Source organism: Lissotriton helveticus, chromosome 1_1 (genome assembly GCF_964261635.1).
Source record: "Lissotriton helveticus chromosome 1_1, aLisHel1.1, whole genome shotgun sequence".
Classification (NCBI taxonomy): domain Eukaryota; kingdom Metazoa; phylum Chordata; class Amphibia; order Caudata; family Salamandridae; genus Lissotriton; species Lissotriton helveticus.
The window spans coordinates 126,634,340-126,661,580 of NC_136057.1; the positions used below are offsets into that span (position 1 = coordinate 126,634,340).

The window sequence follows — 27,241 nt, forward strand, 5'->3', positions numbered from 1 at the left end:
AGCCTCCAGCAAAGCCCCAGATGCAAAGGCAATCATGACTTTCTTTCCGATCATGCCGCTGTTTCAGTTCCATCCTGGGCCCTTGTCTCTGGCGTCCGTAACAACGCAATGGGGCAAAACTATGCAGACTGTGAGCATTCACAAGACTCTCCTTAACATCTGCAAATTCTTCTCGTATTCCCTACTCCACACATAGTCTGCACCCTTCCTCAGCACGACTCACATGGCAAAAGTTTATGGGTCTAGGCATTTCCTGTGTGGCTTTAATTGATTCATCTTTGGGGCAGACCACATCCGCAGAGATTATGTGACCTAGGTAGCTCAATACCTGACCAGCAAATTTGTATTTTTATCTGGGAATTTAAATCTATTATTCCTCAGGGCTCAATTTCATAGAGAATATCTATTATGGTAATGCGTACCAAATTTTAATTAAAAAAAATATAGAATTACTAAAACGTAATAAGTCCGTTAAATTATAGGGTTAGGTTTGATGAGGTCATACTGATACATTTTGAAGCTTAACAGATCAGCTCTGGATAGGGAGTCCTCTCTGGCAGGGCAGAGTGACCTGCATGAAATCTCACCATATCACGTAAGGGCAACACTGAGCGGGGTTTAGATGTGTAGCACTGTAACTCCTGATGTCCTCGAGGACAGCCGGATCTTGAACAGGGTAGATCCTCTCCAGCTTTTGAGACAATTTAGTTCTTTGAGCCATTAGCTGGACTGAATAATTTTTATTTAAAGCTTAAACAACGTTTGGTGTGACAGGAAGGAGTAATTTGACCTAATTGTCCTGTGATAATGTGTTGTCTTTTCTACTTCTTTCCCTTCACAGACACCTGAGGACTTGAACATCAGAATTTCAGAATGGAGAAAAGGCAGGTTCCAAGACGAAAAGGAGAAGTGCAGTATTCACCTGAACCTGTAAGATCCACACTCCCATCTTCTCCTATCCATAATGTGCCTTCTTCAAGAACCCAAACTGATGCTCAGAGGGACTGTGAAATGGAACCTCTATCAGGGAACCTGCCTAACATGATCCTTTTATCTATGTTGGAGCAGTTGGAAGCCAAACTGGATAACTTGCAGAATACCCTAGAGTACGTGCCGTCAAGAGTCGCTGGGCTTATGGAGCAAATCTGGATAGCAAAGGGTCTGGATTACCTTGTAAATGGGGCTGTGTCTTTGGAGATGGCCAGTCCGGTGGTGGTTAGAGATTATCCTCTCAGCAGGTCCCCTCCGATCAATTTTTCAGTCGGGGCCAAGGAGGTGAACCAATGCCTTCAATCTACATCTCCCCCTGGTCGTGATCCACAGCCAAATCAGTGTCTTCAACCTTTGTCTCCTCATGGGCATGAAGCAAAGCAGAGCCAGTGCCTCCAACCTCTGTCTCTGGCTAGCCCTGGACCACGGCAGGATGGTACTGGCTCCAGGTGCCCTCCTCCAGATGTTCAAGTCATCCCAGGTGAGTCAAGCCTTCGTCTTCCAGCAAGGTTTGATGATGGGCAGGAACCACAGCAGGACCAGTGCATACAACGAGAACCAGAGGAACACGAACAAGAGGAGCACCTGAAGAAAGAACCATTGTATGCAGATAGTTGGGACGCACAACAGAACGTCTGCATGCAGCCACTGTTTCATGAGGGACATGAGCTACAGCGAAACCACTGCAGACAACCAGTGCTCCCAGATGGGGAGGGACCAAGTGAACAACTGAAGCAAGAGTTGTTGTGGTTTGATGGTGAGGGTCAACCTCAAAACCTGTGCAGACAACCAGCATTTCAAGAGGACCAGAGTCTGCAGCTCAACACATGCCTGCAGCAGGTGCTTTCTGATACACATGAACCACATCAGAACTGCAAGACCAAACCAATGCACCTTCAGGCACTCAGTCCAGATCGCGGATATAAGCTAGAACCACTGAGTCCTGAGGACTACGATCAGAACTACAAGCAAGAACTACTGCACCTTGAGAACCGAGATGAGAACTCTGACCTACAACTAACATGTGCTGATGCGCAGGGCCCATCTGAAGCTTCATCCTTCCTGCCACAGAATGCTGCTCATACTGATGGAGCTATCGCTAGAGACCCACTGGAGAGAGGAAATACAGACGCAGATGGATTGCTGCTCAAAGCCATCCCAGGTATTGGTTTTGTACTGAATGACCATGCAGAATGGCGAGTAACTTGTACAGTTCTGAGGGAATGTAGCATAAAATATCACCAAAGTGAATCCTTCCAGATTTTTAATAAGACCTGCAGGGGGCCAAATCTGAGTTGTGTGGATGGGTATCTTTTGGGGGGCCTTGAGTACACCAGAAGCGGTTATGTACCTAGTATCACCTTTATTTTCGCAAAGGAGTTTCTCCTTCCTGTTCAGTGATAGGCTAATAATTGGGACTCTGCACATGAAAAATGACCTGCATTCTGGTCCGTGCATGAGACGCCCCATTCCGGGCTCAGGACCTCTGAGGAATTACGTGGCAGAATCTGTGATTTCAATCCAAGCACCGCGATACTCACCATCCCCTAAGTGTGAGGTGAAAGTGAGGTGTTATTCACCGAGAGTAACATTGCCCTTTTTTGTTGCTAGAGCAAACTAAAGCACTTTAGAGATCGGGCTGGGTCTATGGGATGCAGTGTGAAGAAGACAAGTAATCTGTAAGTCAGGTCTGTAGTGGTGGAATGGGTAAGGGTAAGAACCACGGCACCCAAGAGCATTCGATAAGAAGTGGTAGTTTTTCTGCTGGGGCCTGCAGGTCAGAGAGGGCCAGTTTTATTATAACATACTACAGCATGTAGAAAAACGTACAAGGTCAAGGGAGGTTCAAGATTATGTGTGGTCTGTAGGGTTAGGTGCACAGTACAAGGTGGTCTGAATATCAATGGGTTAGTTGTATTACCGTATACAGGATTGGGTGATATATTTTGTTATGTTTATTTTATCTAATATGGGCCCCATTATAAGGCCTCAACTGTGTCTCCATAATGTCTCCTATGACATTTCCCTCACTCATTCCTCCCTTTAAGTCAGCAATATCAGCGATTAAAGAAACTCTGCTGGAGGGTGGGTGAAGTAAATGGTGATTGCTCTGAGATATGTGGAATTAATGTGGAAATTTGGCATCTGATTCCCCCAGTAATTCCAGAGTACTATGATTGCATAAGATTATTATCTCTGTGATTATGTTTGTGCGAACAATAGCTTTACAATATCACATTTATCTTTTGAAGCCCAATTCATCTTTCTTCCTTCTTTATATAGCTATTGTGTCTCAGCCCCTCTTTAGACATTTCAGTGCACATTACACGGTCCAAATCATGCAAATGTCCGCCTCTCTGCACAAAATGGTGCAGTGCAGTGTGTTGTGATAAGCTGAAAGCATAGCCCTTGCAGCATCTTCCACTTTGATACCGGCCATGAAAAATCCTGATTGACCAATCTGTTCATCCTCTCTGCTTGGCCATTAGTCTGTGGGAGATGACGACTAGCACATTTATCTTAATACCAGTTTCATCCAAATACTGCTTCATCTCGAACAAGACAAACTGCACACCATTATCCGATACCAATTCACACAGAAAACCCTTACTTCCATGTACAAACCATACTTTCAACCAATTTGACATGTACTCCCCAAGCACAATGGCATATTTCTGATGCACAGGAAGCATCTGAAACAGACCTAAAAAATCATTACATTCATTGGCCCGCACTCTGTCAGGAAAACCCACTTCTGTTATAAGCAGAACTCTGTATATCATCATTTTACAAACAACTGGTAACTCTCTCTAATGAGTTTTTCCACATCCCTGTCCATGGCAAGCGACCAGCATTGCATTGTCAGTCGTTTGTTGCTAGATATCACACCTAAATTTCCTTCATGGCTCCCCTCTGACAGAATGAACTTGGCCATCGGTCTGCAGTTCACACAACAAATCGTTTTTCATTTGGCCATTCTTTCCTCGTGAAATGAATCATTTTCAGTAAAATAGAATCTTCATCCAATGTCATTCTATACTTTTGCCCCCACACACACACACACACACACACCCACACAGTCTTTACCCGGCCAACAAATACTTGCTTCAATACATTCCACATCCTCACAGTCATTCTTTTTGTTCTTATGTTCCACATCTTCCTGCCCTCAGGGCAGTCGGGGCAAGCAATCAGTATTTTTGTTCCTCTCTCCTGCAGTGTGTTCGACCTTAAAATGATGTTTCAAAAGTTTTGAACGTAACCTCACCAAGTTGGCAGTAGCCTGCTGGTGTTCACATTATTACCATTCAAAAGAGATTGATTATCAGTTCATATTCTGAACTTGTTCCCACACAACGATGACTTAAACTTTTCAGTTGCCCACGCACAGTCCTACATCCCAAGCTCACTGGTCGAGTGTTTACGTTCATGTGGTCGCAGTGTGTGTGATGCCATTGCACATTCCTCATTTCCTTTGCCTTGAGTCACTACAGCAAAAACAACAAGTGATGGACTGAATGTGGATCAATGTCACACACTCCCCCAGTCAAAAGATCTGGGCCCAAATCCATCGTTTTTTTGAGTCACTACAGCGCCATTGCCAATGCTACCAGTATCATCAGTGATAGAGCCCTCATTGCCTGGTAGATATGGACTCAGAAGTGCTGCATTGAGCAGTTTTCCCCTAATCTCTGCAAATGCAACGTCCTGTCCCCAACCCCAGACAAATCAAACCTTCTTATTGAAAAGGTTGTGAAGTGGTTCAGCAATCACTGCAACATTTTCAGTACATTTTGAATAAAATTCATACATTCCTGTGAGGAGGACCCCGAGAGTAGGGCCCTGAACCCCCGTTACCCGTCATGGAAACTGGAGATACCACGGAAAACCAGGGGGCGGCAAGGGTTAACCTGTTGCTCCAGACCTCACCTTGCAGGAAGAAGGAGGTGGCTTTACGGAGAAGGACCAATCAGGAAGGCCGACAAGAAAAGAAAAGGCAGAGACGGAAGACGCGGAGAGACCCAATGAGGAGATGGCTTTACGGAGAAGGACCAATCAGGAAGGCCAACAAGAAAAGAAAAGGCTGAGATGGAAGACGCGGAGAGACCCAATGAGGAGGTGGCTTTATGGAGAAGGAGGTGGCTTTACAGAGAAGGACCAATCAGGAAGGCCGACAAGAAAAGAAAAGGCAGAGACTGAAGACGCGGAGAGACCCAATGAGGAGGAGGCCGGAGTGTGCATCGAGTTGTAGCAGCAGGATGCCAGAGGAGAGAAGAGGGAAGAGACGTTGAGAAAACGGGACGACGACGGCAATGATAAACCGTACGAAGTAGAGGAGTGGAGCGAGGATTGGCGGATTCCCCCCTCCCCCAGGAGGTGCGAAAATGCCGCCGCAGCTCAGGAGAGCTGCGGCCAGGACAGTGAGCGATCCGGGCGAAGTGAGGGCACCAAGCTAGAAGGGGAGAGCATATTGAGGTACAGGGAGGAAGTCAAGGGGTGGTTGTACTGCACCAAGATAGAAGGGGAGAGCATATTGAGGCACAGGGAGGAAGTCAAAGGGTGGTTGTACTGCACCAAGCTAGAAGGGGAGGGCATATTGAGGCACAGGGAGGAAGTCAAAAGGTGGTTGTACTGCACCAAGCTAGAAGGGGAGAGCATATTGTATTGTATTGTACTGCACCAAAGTAAGCCACATATTGGACCAGATGTAGGTAATTCCTATTTACCGACTCTTAAATACCGACTCATACCGAATCGGTATTTAAGAGTCGGTAAATAGGAAGGAGGCAGATGTAGGTAAAAAATTACTGATTCTGTAAGAGTCGGTATTTACCGAATCTGTAAATACCGATTCGGTATTTGACATGGATTCCTATGGGCCTTGAAGCCCATAGGAATCGGTAATCGGTAAATACCGAATCCTGCAAGGGTTGCAAAGGGTGTCACTTTGACACCCTCTAGCACCCCAAGTACAGGCATGTGTGCCATGTGGCACACATACATGCCCTAAGGGCATGTCTGTGTGTTACATGGCACAGGTGTGCATGCACAGATGTGCATGCACACATGAATTCGGTATTTTACCACCCAATAGGATTGGGTGGTAAAATACCGACTCTTAAGGGCCTGTGGCACTCTTAGGAGTGTCACCTACATATGGATTTACAAAATCGGTATATTTACCGATTCGGTAAAATACCGAAGTGGTAAATTTACCGAATCGGTAAATATACCGATTCTGTAAATTCAGACCCACCTACATCTCAAAAGCCAAATACCGGTCGGTAACGGCCGAAATCGGCCGTTACCGATCGGTATTTGGCGACCTACATCTGGTGATGAATAGTTATCAAAGACCCCCTGATTACAATGGATTTGGGATTCCTAGGTCAGGGAAAAGCAATTAATCAATAAATAACAACCTAGGCAATCATGATAAATAGTTCACGATCAACATAAGATTTTAAAAGGAAAAAAGAGCTACTAATGAATTCAAATTCTGATATTTATTTACACATGTATTAAAAAGTTAACACAAAATTATATATACATAAAATAAATAAGCAATAGAACATAGAAAAGAATTTATAAACATCATACATAATTCACAACTCATTGTGAAAATTCATTAAAACAATAGAAATGGCCTAATAATTCTCGACGCGCGTTTCGGCGACCAGCGCCTTCTTCTGGAGAAGCCAAATCTGTTACTTCAAAACGAACACATAGGCTGAAAAACGGGGCTGCCTCAAAAGATTTCCTTTCTTTAGAGTATTTCATTCATTTGATCAAAAATATTCAAAGCGAAGGGCAACTAATTGGACACCTGAATTGATGTCTACTTTGAATATCAGGACTCAGTAAATAAGAGGAGCACGGGTTTGTTCTGATATAAAGGTTTGTATTAAATTTGTAGTTGTTCTTTGGAGCCGGGTCTGGTGGAGTTGATAGAACGACTTTCGTTTCTCGCCGTCAACAGGGTTAAAAACACTGAGTACGATGTGTGCCTTTGTAGGTCCCTGTATGGGTATCGATGTAACTTTAAATATGCAACCTCTCCTGATGTGGGGAAGTTCCTTTCTTTTAGTTTCCTGAAGGGGCTACTAGCGCAGTTTTCGGTGAGGCTTAACAGTCTGACGGCGAGAAACGAGGTCCCAGCGGCTCCAATCGTCAAAAAGCTTTTTGACGATTGGAAAGTCGTTCTATCAGTTCTTGAGGAGCCGCGACCACGTCAGCAGGGCTCAGGGTGTTCCACGAAGGTCTTTAGCGTTCAGGGATGAACCGCGACGAGGTCAACAGGGCTCCGATGTTCCAGTTCCTTCTTCACGAGGATGAGCCGCAACAGCGTCAGCAGGGCTCGATAAGTTCGAAGTTTCAGTTCTCCCCAAGGGTTAAGCCGCGATCAGATCAGCAGGGCTCTCTTGTCCAGGATACAACTGCCCGCTAGTTCTGGGGCGGGCCTTGATATAGTCCAGGGGCCCTTTGATGTCCGGACCCTCGCAAGCGGAGGTCTCATGCCTCGGGGGCTGGTCGTTGGAGAGGTCCGTCGGTTGGCCCTTTGATCCTTTTGAAGACACGTCCGGGAATTCCCAGACTCTCAGCAGGGTCTGGAGCCAGCTCTCGGGGAGGCCAGAGGTGCGGTCGAAAACCGGCCCACGGGGAAGGCCAGAGGTGTGAGGGAAACCAGTCTCCCAGGGAAGGCCGGAGGTGTAATCGAAACTCCTTGGTCTTATCTCACTCAGGGAGCCCTCTACCCCCCAGCCGGGCATGGCGCGTCTGGTGCCTAAGTTCCACTCGGGCCGGGGTCAGGCGAGGCCTAGGGAGTCAGGGACCTCGAGCAGGGAAAATGGCGGCCGGGGGCCCTGTGGGGTGATGCAGGTTCTGGGCGCCCGGTACCGGGAAGGAGGATGGGGGAATGCAGGGCTGGTCGTCGGTTGGTGGGTTGTGTGGGGGAGCGGGATGGACAGAGAACGGGACGACCAGGGGATTCTGGGTTTAGAGCTAGGCTAACGGGGTGCTGAGGAACGGGGGGGAACCACGCCATGAGGCCAGGTCCAACAAGCGTCCTCTGTGTTCGAGTGTTCGGTGGGTGGTCTGAGAGCGGGTTTGCGTGTAGTTAGGCTTCGGTGATTTTGCTCTAGCAGCGGCGGGGGATCTGTTGGGTGTGGTGGTGTGTGGTGGGTTTCTGGAAGGCAAAGTGGATGCAGCGGTGGTCGGTCCAGAGGAGTTCGGTGGTGTGGCTGATGGAGACGTACGGGCTTGAGGAGAAGACGGGGTCGAGTCTGTGGCCAGCAGAGTGGGTGGGCATTGTGACGAGTTGCTTCAGTCCGAGGTTGGCGACGTTATCGATCCGATCTATTATGGTTAAAGGATGATGTAGGACAGTGCCCTTTTTGTATGGTCACCCCTGCAACCCCACACTTTTTTCCCAATGCTGATGGTTTTGACTCTGAAAGTGCACTGAGACCTGCTAACCAGACCCCTGAGCCAGTGCTCTCTCCCAAAAACTGTTACATGTGAATTGGTAACCCCAGTTGGCAAGGACTTTAACCCGCTTGTAAGTCACTGGTATATGGTCCCTGTGGTACCCAGGGCAGGGCCATTAAAGGGATCATTAGGGCCTGAAACTCTGTTTGTGCCACCCTGAGTGACCAAACTAATCCGATGTTAGCAGGTCTGCCATTACAGACTGCGGAAGCAGTGCAAACCTCTCAGACTCGACTTTGTTTTCCATGGCATCTTTCTTTCTCTGTCTCTGTTGGTCTTTCCTGCTGTCTGCCTCTATCATTTCCACTAACTTTTCATCTCTATCTTTTCCATAACTTTTCTCTGCCCCTCTCTGTGCCCCAGAATCTTTGTCTTTTTCTCTGCACCTGTGTCTGCCTCTTCTCTGCTTTTCCGCTTTCTCTCTCTCTTCCACTGATGATCTCTGCCTCTCTCTTTATCTTTCATTGATGGCTGTGGGACAGCCTGTCAGGTCTAAAAACAAACCACAGAAATATTTCCTTGCAGTTAAACAGCACTCCCATGCAACAACTTCACGTCGCACAAACGAAAACACGCTGGGGTTAGTTCCAGCAAACGAGAAGAATATCCTCTTGTCAAAATCAAGGCCTATTTATAATTCCTGGTCTGTGGATTTAGCACTTTTATTTTGAAAATAATTAGGAAAGTAGCAATTTAGTGAAAATGCAATAAAAGCTGGGGGTGCAAAGTCAGATTTGCTTGCCTGAAAAATAATTATTTTTAATACCCCAAACAGCTATTAAAGCTTTTCCTGTTGAGCGAATAGAAAATGAAATGTGAAGATCCATTTTTTTAAAATAGCTTTTTTCAGTCTATGCTGCCCAGCATTAGTAAAGACTATTGGTCCAAACAGCAAGGCCTATTGTCTGTGCCAACACTTTTTTTAATTGGGCTCTGGATCCGCGAATCTCCGCCGATTCACACGGGGGGTGCGCGCTGACGGGCGTGGTGGATCCTCCTGCGGCAAAAATACAATGTTTTTGGACAATTTCCTTCCCAAGAGGGGTCCCCCACAGACCCCTAAATCAGTCGCATGGGGTCAGGTTACACCTATCCTGATACCTCATATCCTATTTACACTTTATTGCTCAACCCCGAAACCCATGTCCCAATTCACAAAATGGCGGCTGCAACTTTTTGCTAAGGTTCCAGCCAGACAATCACAGCATTGCTGTTGGCGCGTGGATCCGCTCCCAAGATATACATACATCTTTTTTCTTAAAGAACTCCAAAACTACTGAACAGATTTACACCGAAAAACAAAAAGCACTTTCTGGGCCAAGATGTAGATTTATGCCAAATGTGGTGTAATTCCGTTCAGCGGTTTTGCTGTAGTGCTGTCGAAAATCCTATGGGAATTTGCATGGGGAAATCGTGTTTGGGAACGCCCACTCCCCTTTTTCTTGCTCCCTGCTTGACGAATCACCCCAAACCTATCTCTCTCTTTCTCTCTGTCTTAGTTAGGCGTTGAAATAAGGTAAAAAGGAACAAAAAACAAACCTGAGTTCACGAGGTATAATTTACTGAGCTAACCATTACATGTGCCCCCACCTCTGCTTTTGCCCCCACATATTACATCAATCATTATATGTTAAATTACATCATTGATGAGATCACATTTGACCTGTCAAACAGCATTACTGATGACATCACTGATGACATTATAGTCATAAGCAGCATAAGGTGACTGAATGTACATGTGGAAGTCAATAGCATGAAAATAGTCTAAGCCCAAGAGACACGTGTAAATGTGCATTTTAAAAACTATACTGTGCATGCTTTTCAAATCACTGAAGTTCAGATGGAAGAATTACTCCATGTTGAAAAAGGTAATATCTGAGTGCACCTGACGTGGGTTACAGAGGTATATTTGAAAGTAGGTTGTGGCTTTAAGCCCATTCAAAAGAAAATCTGTGAAAAAGGCCAAAGTAGCTGTTGACAATTCATTAACAATCTGGATTTCTGGCCCAAGTTAAGTAGTTGTGATACAGTGGTCCAGAGACATTTTATAAGCTGTGCATATTTATTTGTAGAACTTAACTAAAGATTTTTAGGCATTACAGATTATTGAATAATATAACATGTAGGGGTGTCCCACTTAGATGGGTTTTATCTCATTCTAGTGCTGTAGGCATGACTCTAAGGTTGCAGCTGTGATGCCGATCTCCAGGATGTGTTCAGTGTATTTGACTTATCTTCTTAGCATTGTGCCCAAGGAGCCCTACAGAAGCAAACGTAAACTTGTCAACCTCTGGACTTAAAATTTTGATCCATCCGAAGTCTTTAAGTTGATAATAGAAAATTGTCAAGCATGTTGAATTACTTAATGTCAACACACTCAATAGTACTGTGTCATAATATCTGTATGGTGTCATCAGTGATGTCATCGATATTGTTAGATGTGATGTAATATATGAGGTCATAAGCAGTGCATGGCGGGGGCTCAAGTTATACTTGGTAAATATTAGTGTTTTCGTTATTCAACATTAGTTTTTGTAGTATTTCAACATCTAACTATAATGTTACTTTTAACCTTAAGTCAAACAGGATTTAAGTTATTAGTGATACGAAAACACTCTTACTATGGAAACTCAGGCCTAACTATAACTGCTGCCACTGCGCTGTGTGTGTGCAGACTCGTAACTCGTATTTCCTCAACTCCCCACAAAAGAGGTCCAAGCCAGTACTCCTAGACGCCTAATTTGTGTTCAGCAAGAGTCGTAGTGATGCATTGTAGCTTAACAACAAGCCTTTGTCTACCTCAAGTGAAGTGCCCTAATCTCCATAGACTTACATCTTTTGGTCCGCGATAGACAATCAATACTCATTGCCTACTTCTTTTTCACAATATCAATCACAATCATTTTTAGGATGCATTTGTTTTATGCACCAATGCAGCATACAAAAAACAGGTTCATTATAATCATCTTTGTTCATTGATACAGTGTTTAGAGCTTTACAATCATTTTCATGGTATTCGGTATCCCCTTTGGGTCTGTCATTAGTTAACATAGAAATGGGACTTAAACTCGACCTGTCACAAATGTATAATTAAATTATCGTTTCTATAGCATGCAGCAATTTGTTACTACTATGTAAATGCATGTGGGTTCATCAGATTATGTCATTCTTTTGTGGTGGATCATAATGAGTCCAAGCAATAGAGCCTGGCCCTTAGCAGCTTAGCAAACTAGGGGGGGGGGGGTGTGAAATGAGAACTAAGGCAGGCAAGTATCACAATGTATTATTCGATACTCTGTTCCATTGCAGAAGAGTAGAACCCTATTTATGAATATATCGCTTGGGACTCGACAGTGAGGGTATAATTATACAATGCAAGTCATTGCGGTAATACCAGAGCGAGAACGCCAGTGTGCACATGATTTCTGACAATCACATATTCGCCCACGTGTACACAGCATTCATACTGGATCAGATCCTCTGATGTATTCAGTTTCACAGATCCAGTGGGCTCTATTCTGAAAAGCAGGCATTGTTCAATTAATCCGGAGTTTGTATAGTGCAGCTACTCACCCCTGAGGGTCTTAAGGCGCTGAGCGGGGGGGGGGGCTACTGATCCCTCTGGGCGTGGAGGTTCAGTCGAAGAGCCGGGTCCTGAAGCCCTTCCTGAACTGGATCAGCAACGGGGATTGCCTGAGGTGGAGGGGCTGGGTGTTCCATCTCTGGGCGGCGAGGTAGGAGATGGCTCTTCCTCTGCTTTGGTCTTTTGCATCCATGGTACGGTGGCCAGGGCAGGTTGGGCGGGGTGAAGTCGTCTGGCTGGTACGTATAATGTGAGGCAGTGGTTCAGGTATGCTGGTCCTATGTCCTGGATAGCTTTGTAGGCATGTGTGAGGAGCTTGAAGGTGATTCTCTTGATGATTGGGAGCCTGTGGAGTTGTCTGAGGTGCTGTGTTATGTGGCTGCAGCAGGGGATGTCTAGGACCAGTCTGGCTGTGGTGTTTTGGACGTGCTGTAGTTTCCTGAACTATTTCTGAGTGACGCGCAAAGTAAAGTAAAGTAAAGTCCAGATTTGTAAAGCGCACAATCACCCGCAAGGGTCTCTAGGCGCTGGGGGCCGTCGGGAAGATTAAGCGAGCTATTGCCCAGAGTCACATGGTGCTGGGCTAACCTGCCGCCGGAGCCGGGGATCGAACCGTGGTCCCCAGATTCCAGCGTCAGTCGCCCTGGCCGCGGCGCCACACCTCTCCCCGCAAGTAGAGTGCGTTGCCGTAGTCCAGTCTGCTGGTAATGAGTGCATGGGTGACAGTCTGTCTAGGTTCCGCGGGGATCCACCTAAATCTCTTTCAAAGCAAGATTAGGCTACAGCGTTAATTTGATGGTTCATTGTGAGCGAGGAATCGAGTATGATGCCGAGGTTGTGTGCGTGGTCCATAGGCTTGCCTGGCTAAGGAGTTTTCTTACAGATCGGACCCAGACTGTCATCATGGGCAAATACAGATCAACTGAGGTGGGGATTACGAAAGGGGTGCCACAGGGCTCCTGCCTGAGCCCAACACTCTTTAACATCTACGTGGCACCCCTGGCAAGAGTGATGCGCAAATATGGTTTCATCCCCGTGTCATATGCGGATGACACGCAGCTCCTCTTCCCATTTCGTAACCTCACCACAGAAATACGAAACTCCTTCTCCGATGGCATGAAAGCCGTCGCACTGTGGATGTCCACCAACTTCCTACAGTGCAATGTCAGCAAGACGGAAGTAATGCTGTTTGGAGACGCCAAATTACTGTGGACCCCTGACTGGTGGCCCTCTGATCTCGGTGTTGTTCCAGAGCCTAAACAGATTGTCAAAAATCTGGGGATACGCCTTGATCAGGACCTTTCGCTCAAACAGCACAGCAATGTGGTAGCTGGCGCATGCTTCCACATCATAAGCATGATGCGTAGAATTTTTCCACTGCTACCGGACTCCTCCAGAAGAACATTGGTGCAAGCCCTTATATTGAGTCGTATTGACTATTGTAATGGGCTACTCCTTTCTGCCAATGAAGGAGTTCTAGACAGGCTTCAGGTGGTCCAGAACACGGCAGCCCGCCTTGTTCTAAATGCTCCCCCTAGAACAGCATCAAAACCTCTGCTGCAGAAACTACACTGGTTGAGCATTAGACAAAGAGCCAAGTTCAAGATATGTTGTATCATTCACAAATGCCTGAATGGAAATGGCCCTACATATCTGGAGCAGAAATTTACCTTCTATACTCCCTCCAGATCGTTGAGATCTAGTGAGAATTTTCTGCTGGCTGTACCTCGTGTAAAAAAAACTAGACATGGAGGGAAAGCCCTATCTGTTGCGGGGCCCATACTGTGGAACAAACTGCCCCTGACCCTTAGGCTCTGCACAGATCATTTAAAGTTTAGGAAGCAACTCAAAACTCTGCTATTCACCGATAAAATCTAGACCCATTCTCTCATCTGCATAGTGTTGGACTCTATCTGGTATCACAGCGCAGAGATACTCCGGTTGGAGTCGATTCCAGCGCTATAGAAACCCATAAATAAATAAATAAATAGGGGTAGGAGGGGTTCCTAGTGTGGCAGACCACCAGGAGTTATCCCAGGCTGAGGGAGCGGGTCACATGATAAGTACTTAGGTCTTGTCTGAGTTGATCTTTAGGCAGCTGTCTTTCTTCCAGGTGGCATCGGCCTTAATTCCGCTGTGAAAGTTAAATCAGGCGGCTGTGGGTTCGTTGGTGAGGGAGAGGATCAGCTGGGTGTCATAGGGGCAGGACTCGATGTTGAGTCCATAGTTTCTGACGATGGCCGTGAGGGGGCCATGTAGACGTTGAAGATGGTGGGGTTCAGGGAGGAGCCCTGGGGCACTCCACAGCTGATTTCTGTAAGTTCTGAGAGGAACGGGATAGTCTGAGACACTGTGTTCGACCTGTCAGGAAGGAGTGGATCCAGTCCAGTGCCTTGTCGGGGACACCGGCGTACTGGAGTCTTGTGATTAGGGTGCGGCCGAGAGGTCCAGTAGGATGAGGGCGACGGTTTCGCCCCAGTCGAGGAGGGACAGGATGCCGTCGATGTCGGCGATGAGTCCAGTCTCGTGCTGTGATTACTTCGGAAGCCGGCTTGGGAGGTGTTCTGGATGTGGTTCTTTTCGATGAACTTTGAGAGTTGAGCGTTGATGGCTTTTCAATGACCTTGGCAAGAGAGGGGAAGAGGGTGATAGGTCTGAAGTACTAGAGGTCTGTCGCGGTCGGCAGACTGCTTCTTTAGCAGGGGGTTGATCTCTGCATGTTTCCAGTCATCGGGGAAGGTGGCAGCTTTAATGGATCAGTTGATGGTGCTGCACCTGCTAAATGGAAGATGTGATATGGGCAAAGACCCAGTGTTGCAGAGGTCTTAGGGAGGGTGAAATGTCTGTGGTCTCGCTGTTGGGCCTAGCGAACTCCTTGATGATGGCGAAGACTTCTGTGCTTTTGTGTTCATAGACATTGGTTCTGTCTTCGAAGGGCCTTTTTCTTTGTGGTTTTGAGAAGAAGGTGGTGTGCGTTGACAGCAGTTTTGAAGATTGCGGGAGTTTCTGTGTTGTTCCTCTATCTCTTCTCGAGTTGTCTGCTGGTATGTATGGACATATGGAGGGCGGGAGTGACCAGCTAGCTTTCTTGAAGTTTTGCTTGTTTGGTGCCTTTTTGAGGGGTGCCTGCGCAGTTGGAGATCCATTGGTGAAGGTTGTGTCCTGCGGTGTTGGTGTCTGTTGGTGGTGTTGTCATGCTGAGAAAGTTGATGAGAAGTTCTACGGTGGGCTTGTTCCAGCTATGACAGATGGGGTGGGGGCGGCGAGGGTGGTGGTGAACGGTGGGAATGGCGAAGGTGAAGTACACACAGTGCTGGTCGGTCCAGAGGAGTTTGGTGGTGTGGCTCTAGATGATGTTCCTGCTGAAGGAGAAGACGAGGTCGAGCGTGTGTCTGGCTATGTGGCTCAGTGCGGTGACTAGCTGCCTGAGTCCAGTGTTGGCGAGGTTCTCCAGTAGGGAGGAGGTGTTCTGGTCACTGGGGTTCTTCAATTGGAATTTGAGGTCTCCGAGTAGGATGTAATCGGTGGATGCGAGAGCCTGGTGTGCAATGAGGTCTACAATGGCGTAGTTGAAGACCACGCTGGGGACTGAGCCTTGAACGGTGGTGTTGGGGTTGCTCTGGATCTGGGAGGGGCGGTGTTTCATGGTAGTCGTTGGGTCGTTGAGTAAGTGGTCAGTTGGAGGTTGTTCTTGTGGACGATGGCTTTGCCTCCTCCTGGTCCGTCGACGTGGTACTTGCGGCTAATTTTGTAGCCTTCGGGGATGGCGGTGGCATCACTGATTTTAAGACAAACTTCTTGTGCCTTCGTGGTGAGCATTATCAATCTAGTATGACTGTATGAGGTATACCTCCCTTACCCTAAGTAGTGCACTGAGAAATGTAAAGAAATTATATATTTTTAATCTTGCAAGGAAATGGTTGCTTTTTTTTTAACATGTGTTCTAGAGTGTGTCAGTAGTGGGAAAGTGTGCAGATTACCTAGCATGTGTACATATATGTACTTTCGGCATCAGTAAGCATCCTATGTGCACGTGTAATTCCTCCTCTTTATTCAGGCCCTTGGCTTCCTCGGTACCCAGCTCTGCATTATATCTTAAATCGATTCTTTTAAATTTCTTCTCTTGATCACCTCCTCTGTTTTAAGGCCAAAGAAACTGAGCGAGTCTACAGTACTATCATGGCATTTTTCAAAATATCCAGACACTGGTGAATTTAATTCCGCGTGTTTGATGCCTTTCATATGCTCCATCACTTAGCAGTAGGGAAAATCAAGTTGACTGCATAACTTTTTCTGTGTGTACATTCTTTCACGTATACACACACACAAATCTGTGCTACAGGTTATGAATTGATTGCTTTTTCTTCCTGTTATGCAAAATAACTTTCTTTATTTTGACACCAGATTTGCAAGCCATACATTTCCCTCATTTTCTGAAACCCTTTAGATTAGATGGCCCCTTTCTTTCATTGGACTATCTATATAGCTATGGGCTTGTTGGTCCTTTAAGGGGATCACTGACATAATAACGATAACACAAATATCGATGTAGCAAAATATCGAATTAAAAATATAGAATACAAAAATATCGAACTCCTATCTCCAAACAGGTAAGTGTAAAAATATCGAATCAAAAATATCGTTGTAAAAAATATAGATAGTCAAAATATCGATTTTTTTAAATGTCATTTGTAATTGAAAAATGATAAAATATTAAATATAATTAACTTAAACATACTTCAAAAACTTAAATAACCTTAAAATTAATACATAATTAATTTAAGTTAAAAATAAATAAACATACAATTCAATTTTTAAATACATACATATATATAAACATAATATTAATAAAAAAGATACCATATTTTTACCATAGGTTAGCGGGACAGTGAAATTAACTATTACCACTCCACTGAGTGCAACAGTAGAGAAAGCGTTGGATAGCGTAGGGGTAAAAATTACTATTCCCACTCCAGGGAGTGCAACAGTAGGGAAAGCGTTGGATAGCGTAGGGGTAAAAACTACTATTCCCACTCCAGGGAGGGCAACAGTAGGGAAAGTGTTGGATAGCGGTAGTGTAAAAATGTATATTCCCACTCCAAAGAGTGCAACAGTAGGGAAAGCGTTGGATAGCGTAGGGGTAAAAATTACTATTCCCACTCCAGAGAATGCAACAGTAGGGAAAGTGTTGGATAGCGTAGGGGTAAAAATTACTATTCCCACTCCAGGGAGTGCAACAGTAGGGTAAGCGTTGGATAGGGTAGGGGTAAAAATTAATATTCCCACTCCAGTGAGGGCAACAGTAGGGAAAGCGATGGATAGCGGGAAGGTAAAAATTACTATTCCCACTTCAAAGAGTGCAACATTAGGGAAAGCTTCGGATAGCAGGAGGGTAAAAATTACTATTCCCACTCCAGAGAGTGCAACAGTATGGAAAGGATTGGATAGCATAGGGGTAAAAATTACTATTCCCACTCCAGGGAGTGCAACAGTAGGGTAGGCGTTGGATAGCGTAGGGGTAAAAATTACTATTCCCACTCCAGTGAGTGCAACAGTAGGGAAAGCGTTGGATAGCATAGGGGTAAAAATTACTATTCCCACTCCAGGGAGTGCAACAGTAGGGTAAGCGTTGGATAGTGTAGGGGTAAAAATTACTATTCCCACTCAAGTGAGTGCAACAGTAGGGAAAGCGTTGGATAGCATAAGGGTAAAAATTACTATTCCCACTCCAAGGAGAGCAACAGTAGAGAAAGTAAATACTTCATATATGATGAAAAATAAATTAAATATTAATACCAATTGCAAATTAATTAAAATTAATTACCAATTTAATATAATATAATAATTAATCAATTAAAAATTATTAAAAAAAATAATTACTAATAAATAATTACCTATTAATACAAATTAATTACCAATAACAATTAATTAATTAACAATTGAAAAATAATTAACAATTAATTCAAAATAAATACCAATTAATAAATAAAAAAATTAATTAATTACAATTAAATTACTTCCCACCCAATTCCCCTATAAACCCACAACCCGCTACTGAAAATAAATTAATAAATTGAACATAATTATCAATGAATAAAAATGAACTACCAATTATATTTTAATTAATTACCAATTAAAAATTAATTAACAATTAATTCTAAATAAATACCAATAAATACATCAAAATATTTAATTAATTATAATTAAATTACTTCCCACCCTATTCCCCTATAAACCCACAACCCGCTACAGAAAATAAATTAATAAAATTAACATATTTATAAATTAATCAATTAATACAAATTAATTACCAATTATATTTTAATTAATTACCAATTAAAAATTAATTAACAATTAATTCAAAATAAATACCAATAAATTAAAATATTTAATTCATTATATTTAAATTACTTCCCACCCTATTCCCCTATGAACCCACAACCCGCTCCAGAATTATATTACGCAAAAATTAAATACCATAAAATTAATTAATTAAAATAAATTATAAAATAAAAATACACTTTTAACACATATACTAACATAAAAAAACACTTACATATCATTAAAAATATAAATATTAACTTACTTACCTAAAATTCGATATTTTTGTTGTCTATATTCTGTCCATCGATATTTTGCCCATTCTATATTTTGGATTCGATATTACTTCTATTCTATTCAATATTTTTGCAGTCTATATTCTGTCCATTCGATATTTTGCCCATTCTATATTTTTAACTCAGTGTTTTGCCCATTCTATATTTTTTACTCGATATTATGACTGCATACCCCTTTATGGATAGGGGTTTATGATACGTGATGGAGGGATGTGAGGTAATATCGTGTCCAATCACCTGATCAGCTTTAAATATTTTCCACTGTTTAGAATTTGTCTTGCTGCTGTGTACCTCGTATTGTTTGCAGTGATGAACCTTACGGTAATAACAGGTCCCTCCTTTGGTGTCTCTGATTTGAAAGTAGTTTATTCATGTTCTGGGTTCTCGCTTGGCTGCCGGCCATGTACTTTTTTCTTCCTTCTCATACATTTCTTGGCTATCACAGTTTCTACGGGTCCGTAGCATTTCACCGTAGGGGATACTTTCTGTCAGTTTCTGTGGATGCACGCTATTCACAACGCCCTGCTTTTTCCTTTCTATGTAGGCTTGTGACCATATGTGCTTCTCTAGCTCAGTATGGATAGCCGGTTCATTTATAGATTTATTTCTGATCTAATGAGTGATTTTTCGGTTGAGGTCATTTTTTGTCTGTCTCTAGATTAATCTTTTAGACATTTCCCTACTTCCATCCCACAGCAGGTCCCCGATCCAAATCAGCGCATGGTTTGTCATGTTTTCATTCTGTGATGTCCAGACCACCTGTTATGTACCCGGGCTAGGCCCATGTAGCGAAGTGGCTCATTTCATATATTGTCCAATGTTTTACAGGAACATTTCTGCTGTGACCTTTTAGACATATTTGCATGCACGACAATGTTGGATTTGTTTCTCTGGAACTCCTTTGTTTACACATCTAGCTTCGCACAACATTACCACGATACCTTGACCACTAAGTACAAGGCCTCTTGACGCACTATGTACAAATGTTGTATCTTCATCCACAGGACGACAGGGCTATTTACATATCTATAACATTGTCTAATCTATACGTACATTACAAAGATGCTTTCTATTATAAATAATGAGAATCCCAATAGATTAGTAGAGGAGGCGCTACAGCTGACACTCAGGGATGAGACTTCACTATGCAGCGGGCTGGCATCTCTGTGAGGAGAGTTCAGTTTGTAACCAATTTGTGGCCTGCATTCTCTCCTGTCATGTCCCTTAGTGGGGATTCTTGACTTCACACAAACACACTCTAGGTACACGCAGAGTAGGGAGTGCATAGTACGAGTTCGCCTGATTACTGCCTTGTTTATATGCCTGCATATATACACTGTTTTAGCGCCATGCTACAACTATATCTACTATTTACGTGCTTGTAATCACTTTCAGCTGCTTCAGTCTACTGATTATTGCAGCTTATGTATTCTATACAAGAATAACGTTGGTTCAATAAATATACTGAATACGTCCCACTGTGTATTCTCTGTATATTTCTGTGAGAGCAAGTAAGCTTGAGTGTCTGAGCGAAAGGTTCTGTTCTGTTTCCACGATCTCTGAGGGGTCAGGGTTGTCACGTTCAGTGGTTGCCAGAAACCATTTCCTTCCTGGTAAAGTTAGGGAGTCTTATGGTGGCACTGTGAGCTAGCTGGTCTCTAGGCCAACTCATCCTGCGGACGTGCCCAGAGCCAGTCTAGGCACCTCATCCAAAGTTTATGTTGTCCAACAAACGTGCAGGTCCTACGGATTAGTGGGAACGACACGACACACCTGTTCCTTCCACCAGACCACAAATACATTTGCAGAGCTGGGAGAGCAGGTGCCCATTGCTGTCCCTGAGATTTGTCTGTAATATCTATCTTTAAATATGAAAATTTTAATATTTTGGCAAAAGTCATGGTCCCAAGCATCCATGTATAGTCATATGGAGATATTGGTCTATTGCAAAAAGCATTTTTGGAGGCTCTTAGACCTTGCGTGTGTTGTACACATAATTAGCAAGATCACATCCTAGGTAATTGTCAAATATGATTGTCTCCTGTGTGTATCTTTTGTGGAAAATTCTCTCTATCTTTACAATATGATGGGAGGCTCTCCACAAGAATCAGCAATAAATGGTTTTAGTTTATTGCTGTGTTTTCCAGTAAGCTATTGTTGGAGGGCACTATATGCCACCCTTGTTCTTGCATACATTTGTTAGAAGGTAAAAGCATGGTACAGTAGAGGGTAGTGTTTTACACAAATGAAAATGTTGCCATTCCCATTTCACAACAACCCGTATTTATTAATTATTGAAAAGTCTTTTGTTCATAATTGCAAACAATCATTAAACCACATTCTTGCCCTTTATCGTATGACATTGGTTCTTATGTTGTCATTACGGGATGTGTTAATGGCCTCCCTTTGTCCATTACTCAAGTTGGATCTGATTCTTCCCTTCTTGCCTTGACTGGTGAACAATTTATTTGAACAAGTCTTTGGCCACCGAGTCACTAAAGACATCCTGATTATTATGAGGCAAGGAGGAGTTATATGTAGCTTGCTTTTTGAAGCGAGTTAGGCTTCCCTGATCTATCTGTGCCCCCTTTCCCAGCAATGCTTCCCGCTCTTTCGTAGCACATATATTTCCATTATCCAGACCAGCCAACGTGAAATTACCCAAATTCCACAAATTCCGCAAGTGGAACTGAATTTCCCGCCCAGGCCTAGTGGAGACACCACATACCATAGGCTGAGTCCACGTGTGATAAAGATGCAACCGTGGCTTTTCTACCCAACATACCTCTAGTAGATATTTGTAAAGCAGAAACATGTGGTTCTGTGCACCCTTTCATAAAATATTTCCCTGGTGACATCAATGCAAGGAAGAAGCCCAGAAGTGCTTAATTGTTCTAAGCATATTAGTAACTCAATTAGCAATTCTTTCCTTTCAATCAATCAATCAATCAGCGGTTTATAGAGCAAGCTACTCACCCGTGAGAGTCTCAAGGCGCTGGGGGGGGGAGGGGGAGCAGCTCCGGGTCAGTCGAAAAGCCAGGTCTTGAGGTCCTTTCTGAATGTGTGGAGGGTCGGGGAGCGTCTGATGTTGACCGGGAGCTCGTTCCAGGATTTGGCTGCAATGTAGGAAAAGGTTCTCCCGCCGGTTCAGTTTCTGCGAGGGCGAAGTCAGTGGAGCAGAGGTTCCTCTTGGGTACCTGGAGACATACTCGGTCGTTGAGGTATGTGGGTGTGATGTTGTTGAGGGGTTTGTTGGCATGGGTGAGGAGTATGAAGGTGATCCTCTTCTCAACGGGGAGCCAGTGGAGGCTCCGTAGGTGTTGGGTCATATGTTTCTGGTGTGGTGTCCCTAGAAGGAGCCTGGCTGCGGCGTTCTGGACCTTACAGATTCTTTTAAGTTATTGTACAACCTGTGATGTGCCACAGCTGCTGCAAATGGAAAATGTTACTCTCTTGCAAATACTGTCAGTTTGTCATGTTGCAGGCTCACATGCATCACCCACTTGCTGTATGGTTGGAAAGTATTTAGGTTGCTCAGATTAAGCAGTTTATTTTTTTGATTTTACTCATATAAGCAGTCGTACTCCGATGGAGAAAACAACACAATGATTTTAATTGGAGTCTGCGCGCTAATCCATTATGCCTTTCTGGTATGGGATTACGAGCCGTTCTCCAGATCAAAACTCAATCTTAAATACATTTCTTTTTAGTAGTCAGAACCCAACCCATGAGAGATCGCCACATGTGAACTGTAGAACTACAAGCAGCAAATGATTGTTTACAGGTAGTAACATTTTCCTTCCTTCCTAGATATTACTGTCCACCTTTCTCATATTATAACTTTGCATTTCTTTCAAGAAATATTTTCCATGTATAATTCTCAGTGTTCATTTCATTCTGCAGCACAGCAGTCGCAGACAGAAAGTATGAATGGGAAAGAGAAACGTAGAGCTTCTGGAGGAAGGAAGAATTTTGCTTATAAAATGAATGAAAGAAAACACCAAGGAATACACAGGAGAGAGAATTTTAACAATAAAACACTACTTGCAAGGCAGAGAAGAATACGCACCGGCCTAAGAGCTTATGCCTGTGCTGAGTGTAAGAAGACATTTACTGGAAAGACGCATCTTTTACTGCACAAACAAACACACACAGATCAGTATCCCTACACTGAGCATGAAATGAGGTTTGCTGATAAGGCAACACATGAAAAAACTCACAAAGGAGAGCGGCCTTTTCACTGCAATGTCTGTGAGAAAAGTTTTACTCAGAAGGGAAATCTTCTACAACATCAAAGAATACACACAGGAGATAAGCCTTATCACTGCACTGTGTGTTCCAAACCCTTCTCTCAGAAGGCGACACTTGTACGGCATCAAAGAACTCACACAGGAGAGAGGCCTTATCACTGCACTGTGTGTTCCAAGTGCTTTTCTCATCAGACAAACCTTATGCTGCATCAAAGAACTCACACAGGAGAGAGGCCTTATCACTGCACTGTGTGTTCCAAGTGCTTTGCTCGTCAGACAAACCTTGTGCTGCACCAAAGAACTCACACAGGAGAGCGGCCTTATCACTGCACTGTGTGTGAGAAGAGGTTTTCTCGGAAGGCGATCCTTGCACGCCATCAAAGCGTACACACAGGAGAGCGGCCTTATCACTGCACTGTGTGTGAGAAGAGGTTTTCTCGGAAGGGGACCCTTGTACGGCATCAAAGCGTACACACAGGCCAGAGGCTTTATCACTGCACTGTGTAGCAAGAGATTTGATCTTAAAGCAAGCCTTCTACGCCATCAAAGAACACACAGGTGACGGCCATGACGCCGTACAGTATATGGAAACTTCTGTAAACAAAAGGTGGTGCTCAGCAGCCTCAAACAACACATACAAGATGGAAGCCTTCTCAAAGCACTGCACAAAAACCTTCATTTAAAAAAAGAAATGTGATCTTTTACATCATCTAAGAATCTACAGCTGAAGTTAGACCTCCCATGACATCTAACGATCCTTCTGGGCTGAGATCCTCCCTTTCCTCTGAATGTCAGAAGAGCTTCGAGTTAAAGGACAAACTCCAACGTTCGCAGCGTCTCCAAACAGAATGTAGCTTCTTCAACGTCACTAACGTCCCTTCACCAAGCAACGAACTTCACAGAGGCTGCTTCACTGCGATTAAACCTGTCAGACTCTCATGAAATGTGTGCAGTGTTGAAGACATGTTACCAACTGTGGATCATAAACTATCCTGATAGACATAACTTCTAGGATTCAACAAAAAAGTATTGAAAGACCTGAGCACATGGGAAAAAGGAATCAAAAACCACTTGAGGACAAAAAATATAAACTCCTTTCATCACTAAAGCGGGAACATCTACTCCCTATCAGTATCTTCAGACCGGCTGTGTAAATATTCTGAACAACCCATCCAGGCTGAGAGATCAAAAGAGGATTCATGGCTGTCCAGATTGTAACAACTTACAAAGGTGGCACCAATCATATCATTCTGCAGTTTCAATTGCCGAGACCGTTATACAATTCAGAATGTTTTGAGATGGTTTATTCTGGTCAGAATTTTTTTTTTTTTATAATCAATTTTATTATCATTTTGAAAAACAAACAAACAAAAAGACAGCATACATCTTACACAGTAAAGCCAATTCCATCTCCAACAGACAGTAAAAATCCCCACTGTGTGGGTAGGAGTATTTATGCAAGCCACCCAAGCTGGAAGCAGCACCCAGTTACACGGGAGAGCCAAAGCTGGCAATTTAAAACAGTAGGATCAGCCATTTGCCCCAAACCCTATGGAACCTCGCGGGACAACCATGTGTCTCAAAGAGGGGTTCCTCCTGGGCCGCGCCCCAATCCACTCCCCGGCGCCACTTTCGCAGGGTAGGGGGGTTGGGCTGGGCCCAGGCCACTGCAATATCTCATTTAGCCACAGCGACCTGAAAATGTTTGTCTGCTCTAGAGTCATCCAAACCATCAAATACACCCAGGAGAAGACTTAAGGGATCGTGTGGAACCTGCCAACCCAAGGTCTGTGTGAGCTCAGATTCCACCTCGGACCAGAATGGGTCAAGGCCTGGGCAAAGCAAACCATATGGTAGAAGTCGGCCGGAGTTTGGCCGCTATTCTGATGAGAATTAAATACCCAAAAACTAACTTTCACATACATTACTAAACAAAGCATATTGTTAGATCAGATAAAGACACTGTAAGGAGTATTTCATCGCATGCTGTGATGTGTTTTGTGAGGTCAGTTGTGTCCTGTTCTAGTGTGAGGGGTGAGATTGACAACCAGACAAAGGACACTGCCGCAGTGAGCTGTTTGCCAAGAATGACTTATTTTATGCAAAATAAACTTTGCCAATAAACCAATCTGCCTGCCTGTTTCCTGTGGCGATGAGGCGGGTGATACTTCAAACTTATCAGTACGTTTAGTGTCTGTTTTCTATCTTGGTGATTAGTCTGTCACGGAAGAGGGTGGGGAGGGACTTACACCCCCTGCAGCCCATCCACCACCAGCCCCTGAGATGTGAGGCAAGCGTTACAAGTACAATTTGCACTGTTGATGTTTCCAAAGACAAGACAACTTTTGAAGTTTAATAGTGTAATTGCTTTGGGAACACCTTTGTCCCTTGGACCTTTTCCTTCACTGAGCGTATTGATTGGCTTAAAATAGTCCGATTACTCTGGACCCTGTGCCATCTGTGAGGGCACAAGGCTTGCCTCTAAACTATTATATGGAAGCAACAGCACTAGTATAAGAAGTCTTGAATCATCCTGGTGAATGTTGTGTGTCTCCCACAAGATCAATACATAGTCATCAGTGACCATGATGCCTGATGTGAGGCTGCTCTGGGGTCATTCAGACACCAGTGCCCACGTCGCCACCCCTATCTCCGACAGTGTTTAACATATACGTCTCTCCTTGGGCCTGACTTATCAGGAGGCATGGATTTGCCCTGGTCTCATATTCTGATGATTCTCAGCTTGTTATCTCTATCTTCAATCAGCCTGAGGCCACAGCCGCCAGGTTTCATGCTTGTCTCACTGAGATCATGACCTGGATGAACCATAGCTTCCTGAAAATGAACACTGACAAAACGGAGGTGATAGAGTTTGGCCCTGGCCGGTGCCTGTGGAATGACTCCAAGTGGCCGGTTGAGGGCGGGGAATGCCTGTGTCCTGTCCCCAAGGTCAGGAACCTCTGAGTCATCTTCGATGACCAGTTTAATTTTTCTGCCCAGGTAAACAGTCTCCTCCTGCTTCTTTTTACTAAAAACCTTGAGAAAAATCTTCCCTTTTCTCTCACAAGAATTGCAAAAGACGGTGGTGGTGGCGCTCTTCCCGTCTGAACTGGACTATTGCAATGCCCTTTTTTTGGGCATTGATAAGACCCAGCTGAGAAAACTGCAGTCTCTACAGAACACTGCAGCAAGATTACTTCTAAACATTCCTAAAGGACAATCGACCTCTGCAGGAATTAAGTCACTGCACTGGCTTCCCATCCAGCAGTGAGTGGAATTTAAGGCCTTATGCCTGGTGCACAAAGCACTTTATAGTGGCGGTGCTAAGGATCTCCAAAAATTATTCCTACCGTATACCCCCCCAAGTGTCCTTAGATCTGCTAATTTGGGCCTTATCCAGATTGCTAAGATCAGACGGGCAAGATGGAATGGCAGGACTTTATCAAGTTGTGCATCAAAGTTATGGAATGAAATGCCTATGGCTATGAAATTTCAATCTAATCTGCAGGTCTTTAGGAAGGACTTGAAAACATGGCTGTTCACTTCCACATAGTCCCCCGGTAACACAGGCCATACTTCCTTTCTACATACACTAGCGCCAAGACGCCACGGCAATCGAGCGCTTTATAAACATATATCCTATCCTATCCTATTTGGGCAAGCGCTGCAGCTTGCTGTGGCTGGTAGCAAGCCCTGGATCTGCAGTGACGTGTGGATCTCTAGGAATGAACTAAATAGCAATGGTGGCATGTATGTGTGTGCAATGATGAGACGCCCTGGGTGCTAAGTGGATGATGAGACTAGGAATTGGGGGCCTCAGCTGAAGCTGTGATACTGGATTATTGTCAAGAGCAAGCCAGAGGGTCACAAGATTGTTACAGCTACGTTGGCACATTTACGGCATTTCAGCCAGACATAAAACGTTATTCTGCTTACATAGGCTCTGAAAGTACAAGTTACTAGCATATTAGACTCAAAATTCATTTACTAAATGTTGGACTTTGGCCCTTAGGGCAGGTTCACCCCTAGACTTTTTGCTTGAAATGGTGACCTGGAGATGGTGATTTTTGGATTCTGCGCACTTTCACTGTGTCCCAGTGGAAAGTGCGTGCGCACTCTGAGTGCATGTGCTGAGCTAGGCCTGCCCGCCCATAGGAATGCATGGGGAATGTATGTGTCCCTGGTAGTTCCTGATGCGTGGGGTGTACAGGCTTGAGTCTGGTATGTGTGAACTCGTGTGAGTGAATGCTGCGCAACGGTGTATGCAGCATGTATGTGTCTAGTAGCGAAGCGCCATTTCTAGACATGGCTGT

At 44.3% G+C, this 27,241-nt stretch overlaps 1 protein-coding gene across 1 annotated transcript; it reads left to right on the forward strand.

The window, feature by feature from the left end:
* The first annotated feature begins 873 nt into the window (after positions 1–873).
* Positions 874–23,585, forward strand: LOC144768209 (uncharacterized). The gene is made up of 2 exons (XM_078651703.1): positions 874–2,152; positions 22,582–23,585. Exons 1-2 carry the CDS (start codon positions 874–876, stop codon positions 23,433–23,435), a joined length of 2,133 nt encoding a protein of 710 aa, XP_078507829.1. The 3' UTR covers positions 23,436–23,585.
* Positions 23,586–27,241: the final 3,656 nt, after the last annotated feature.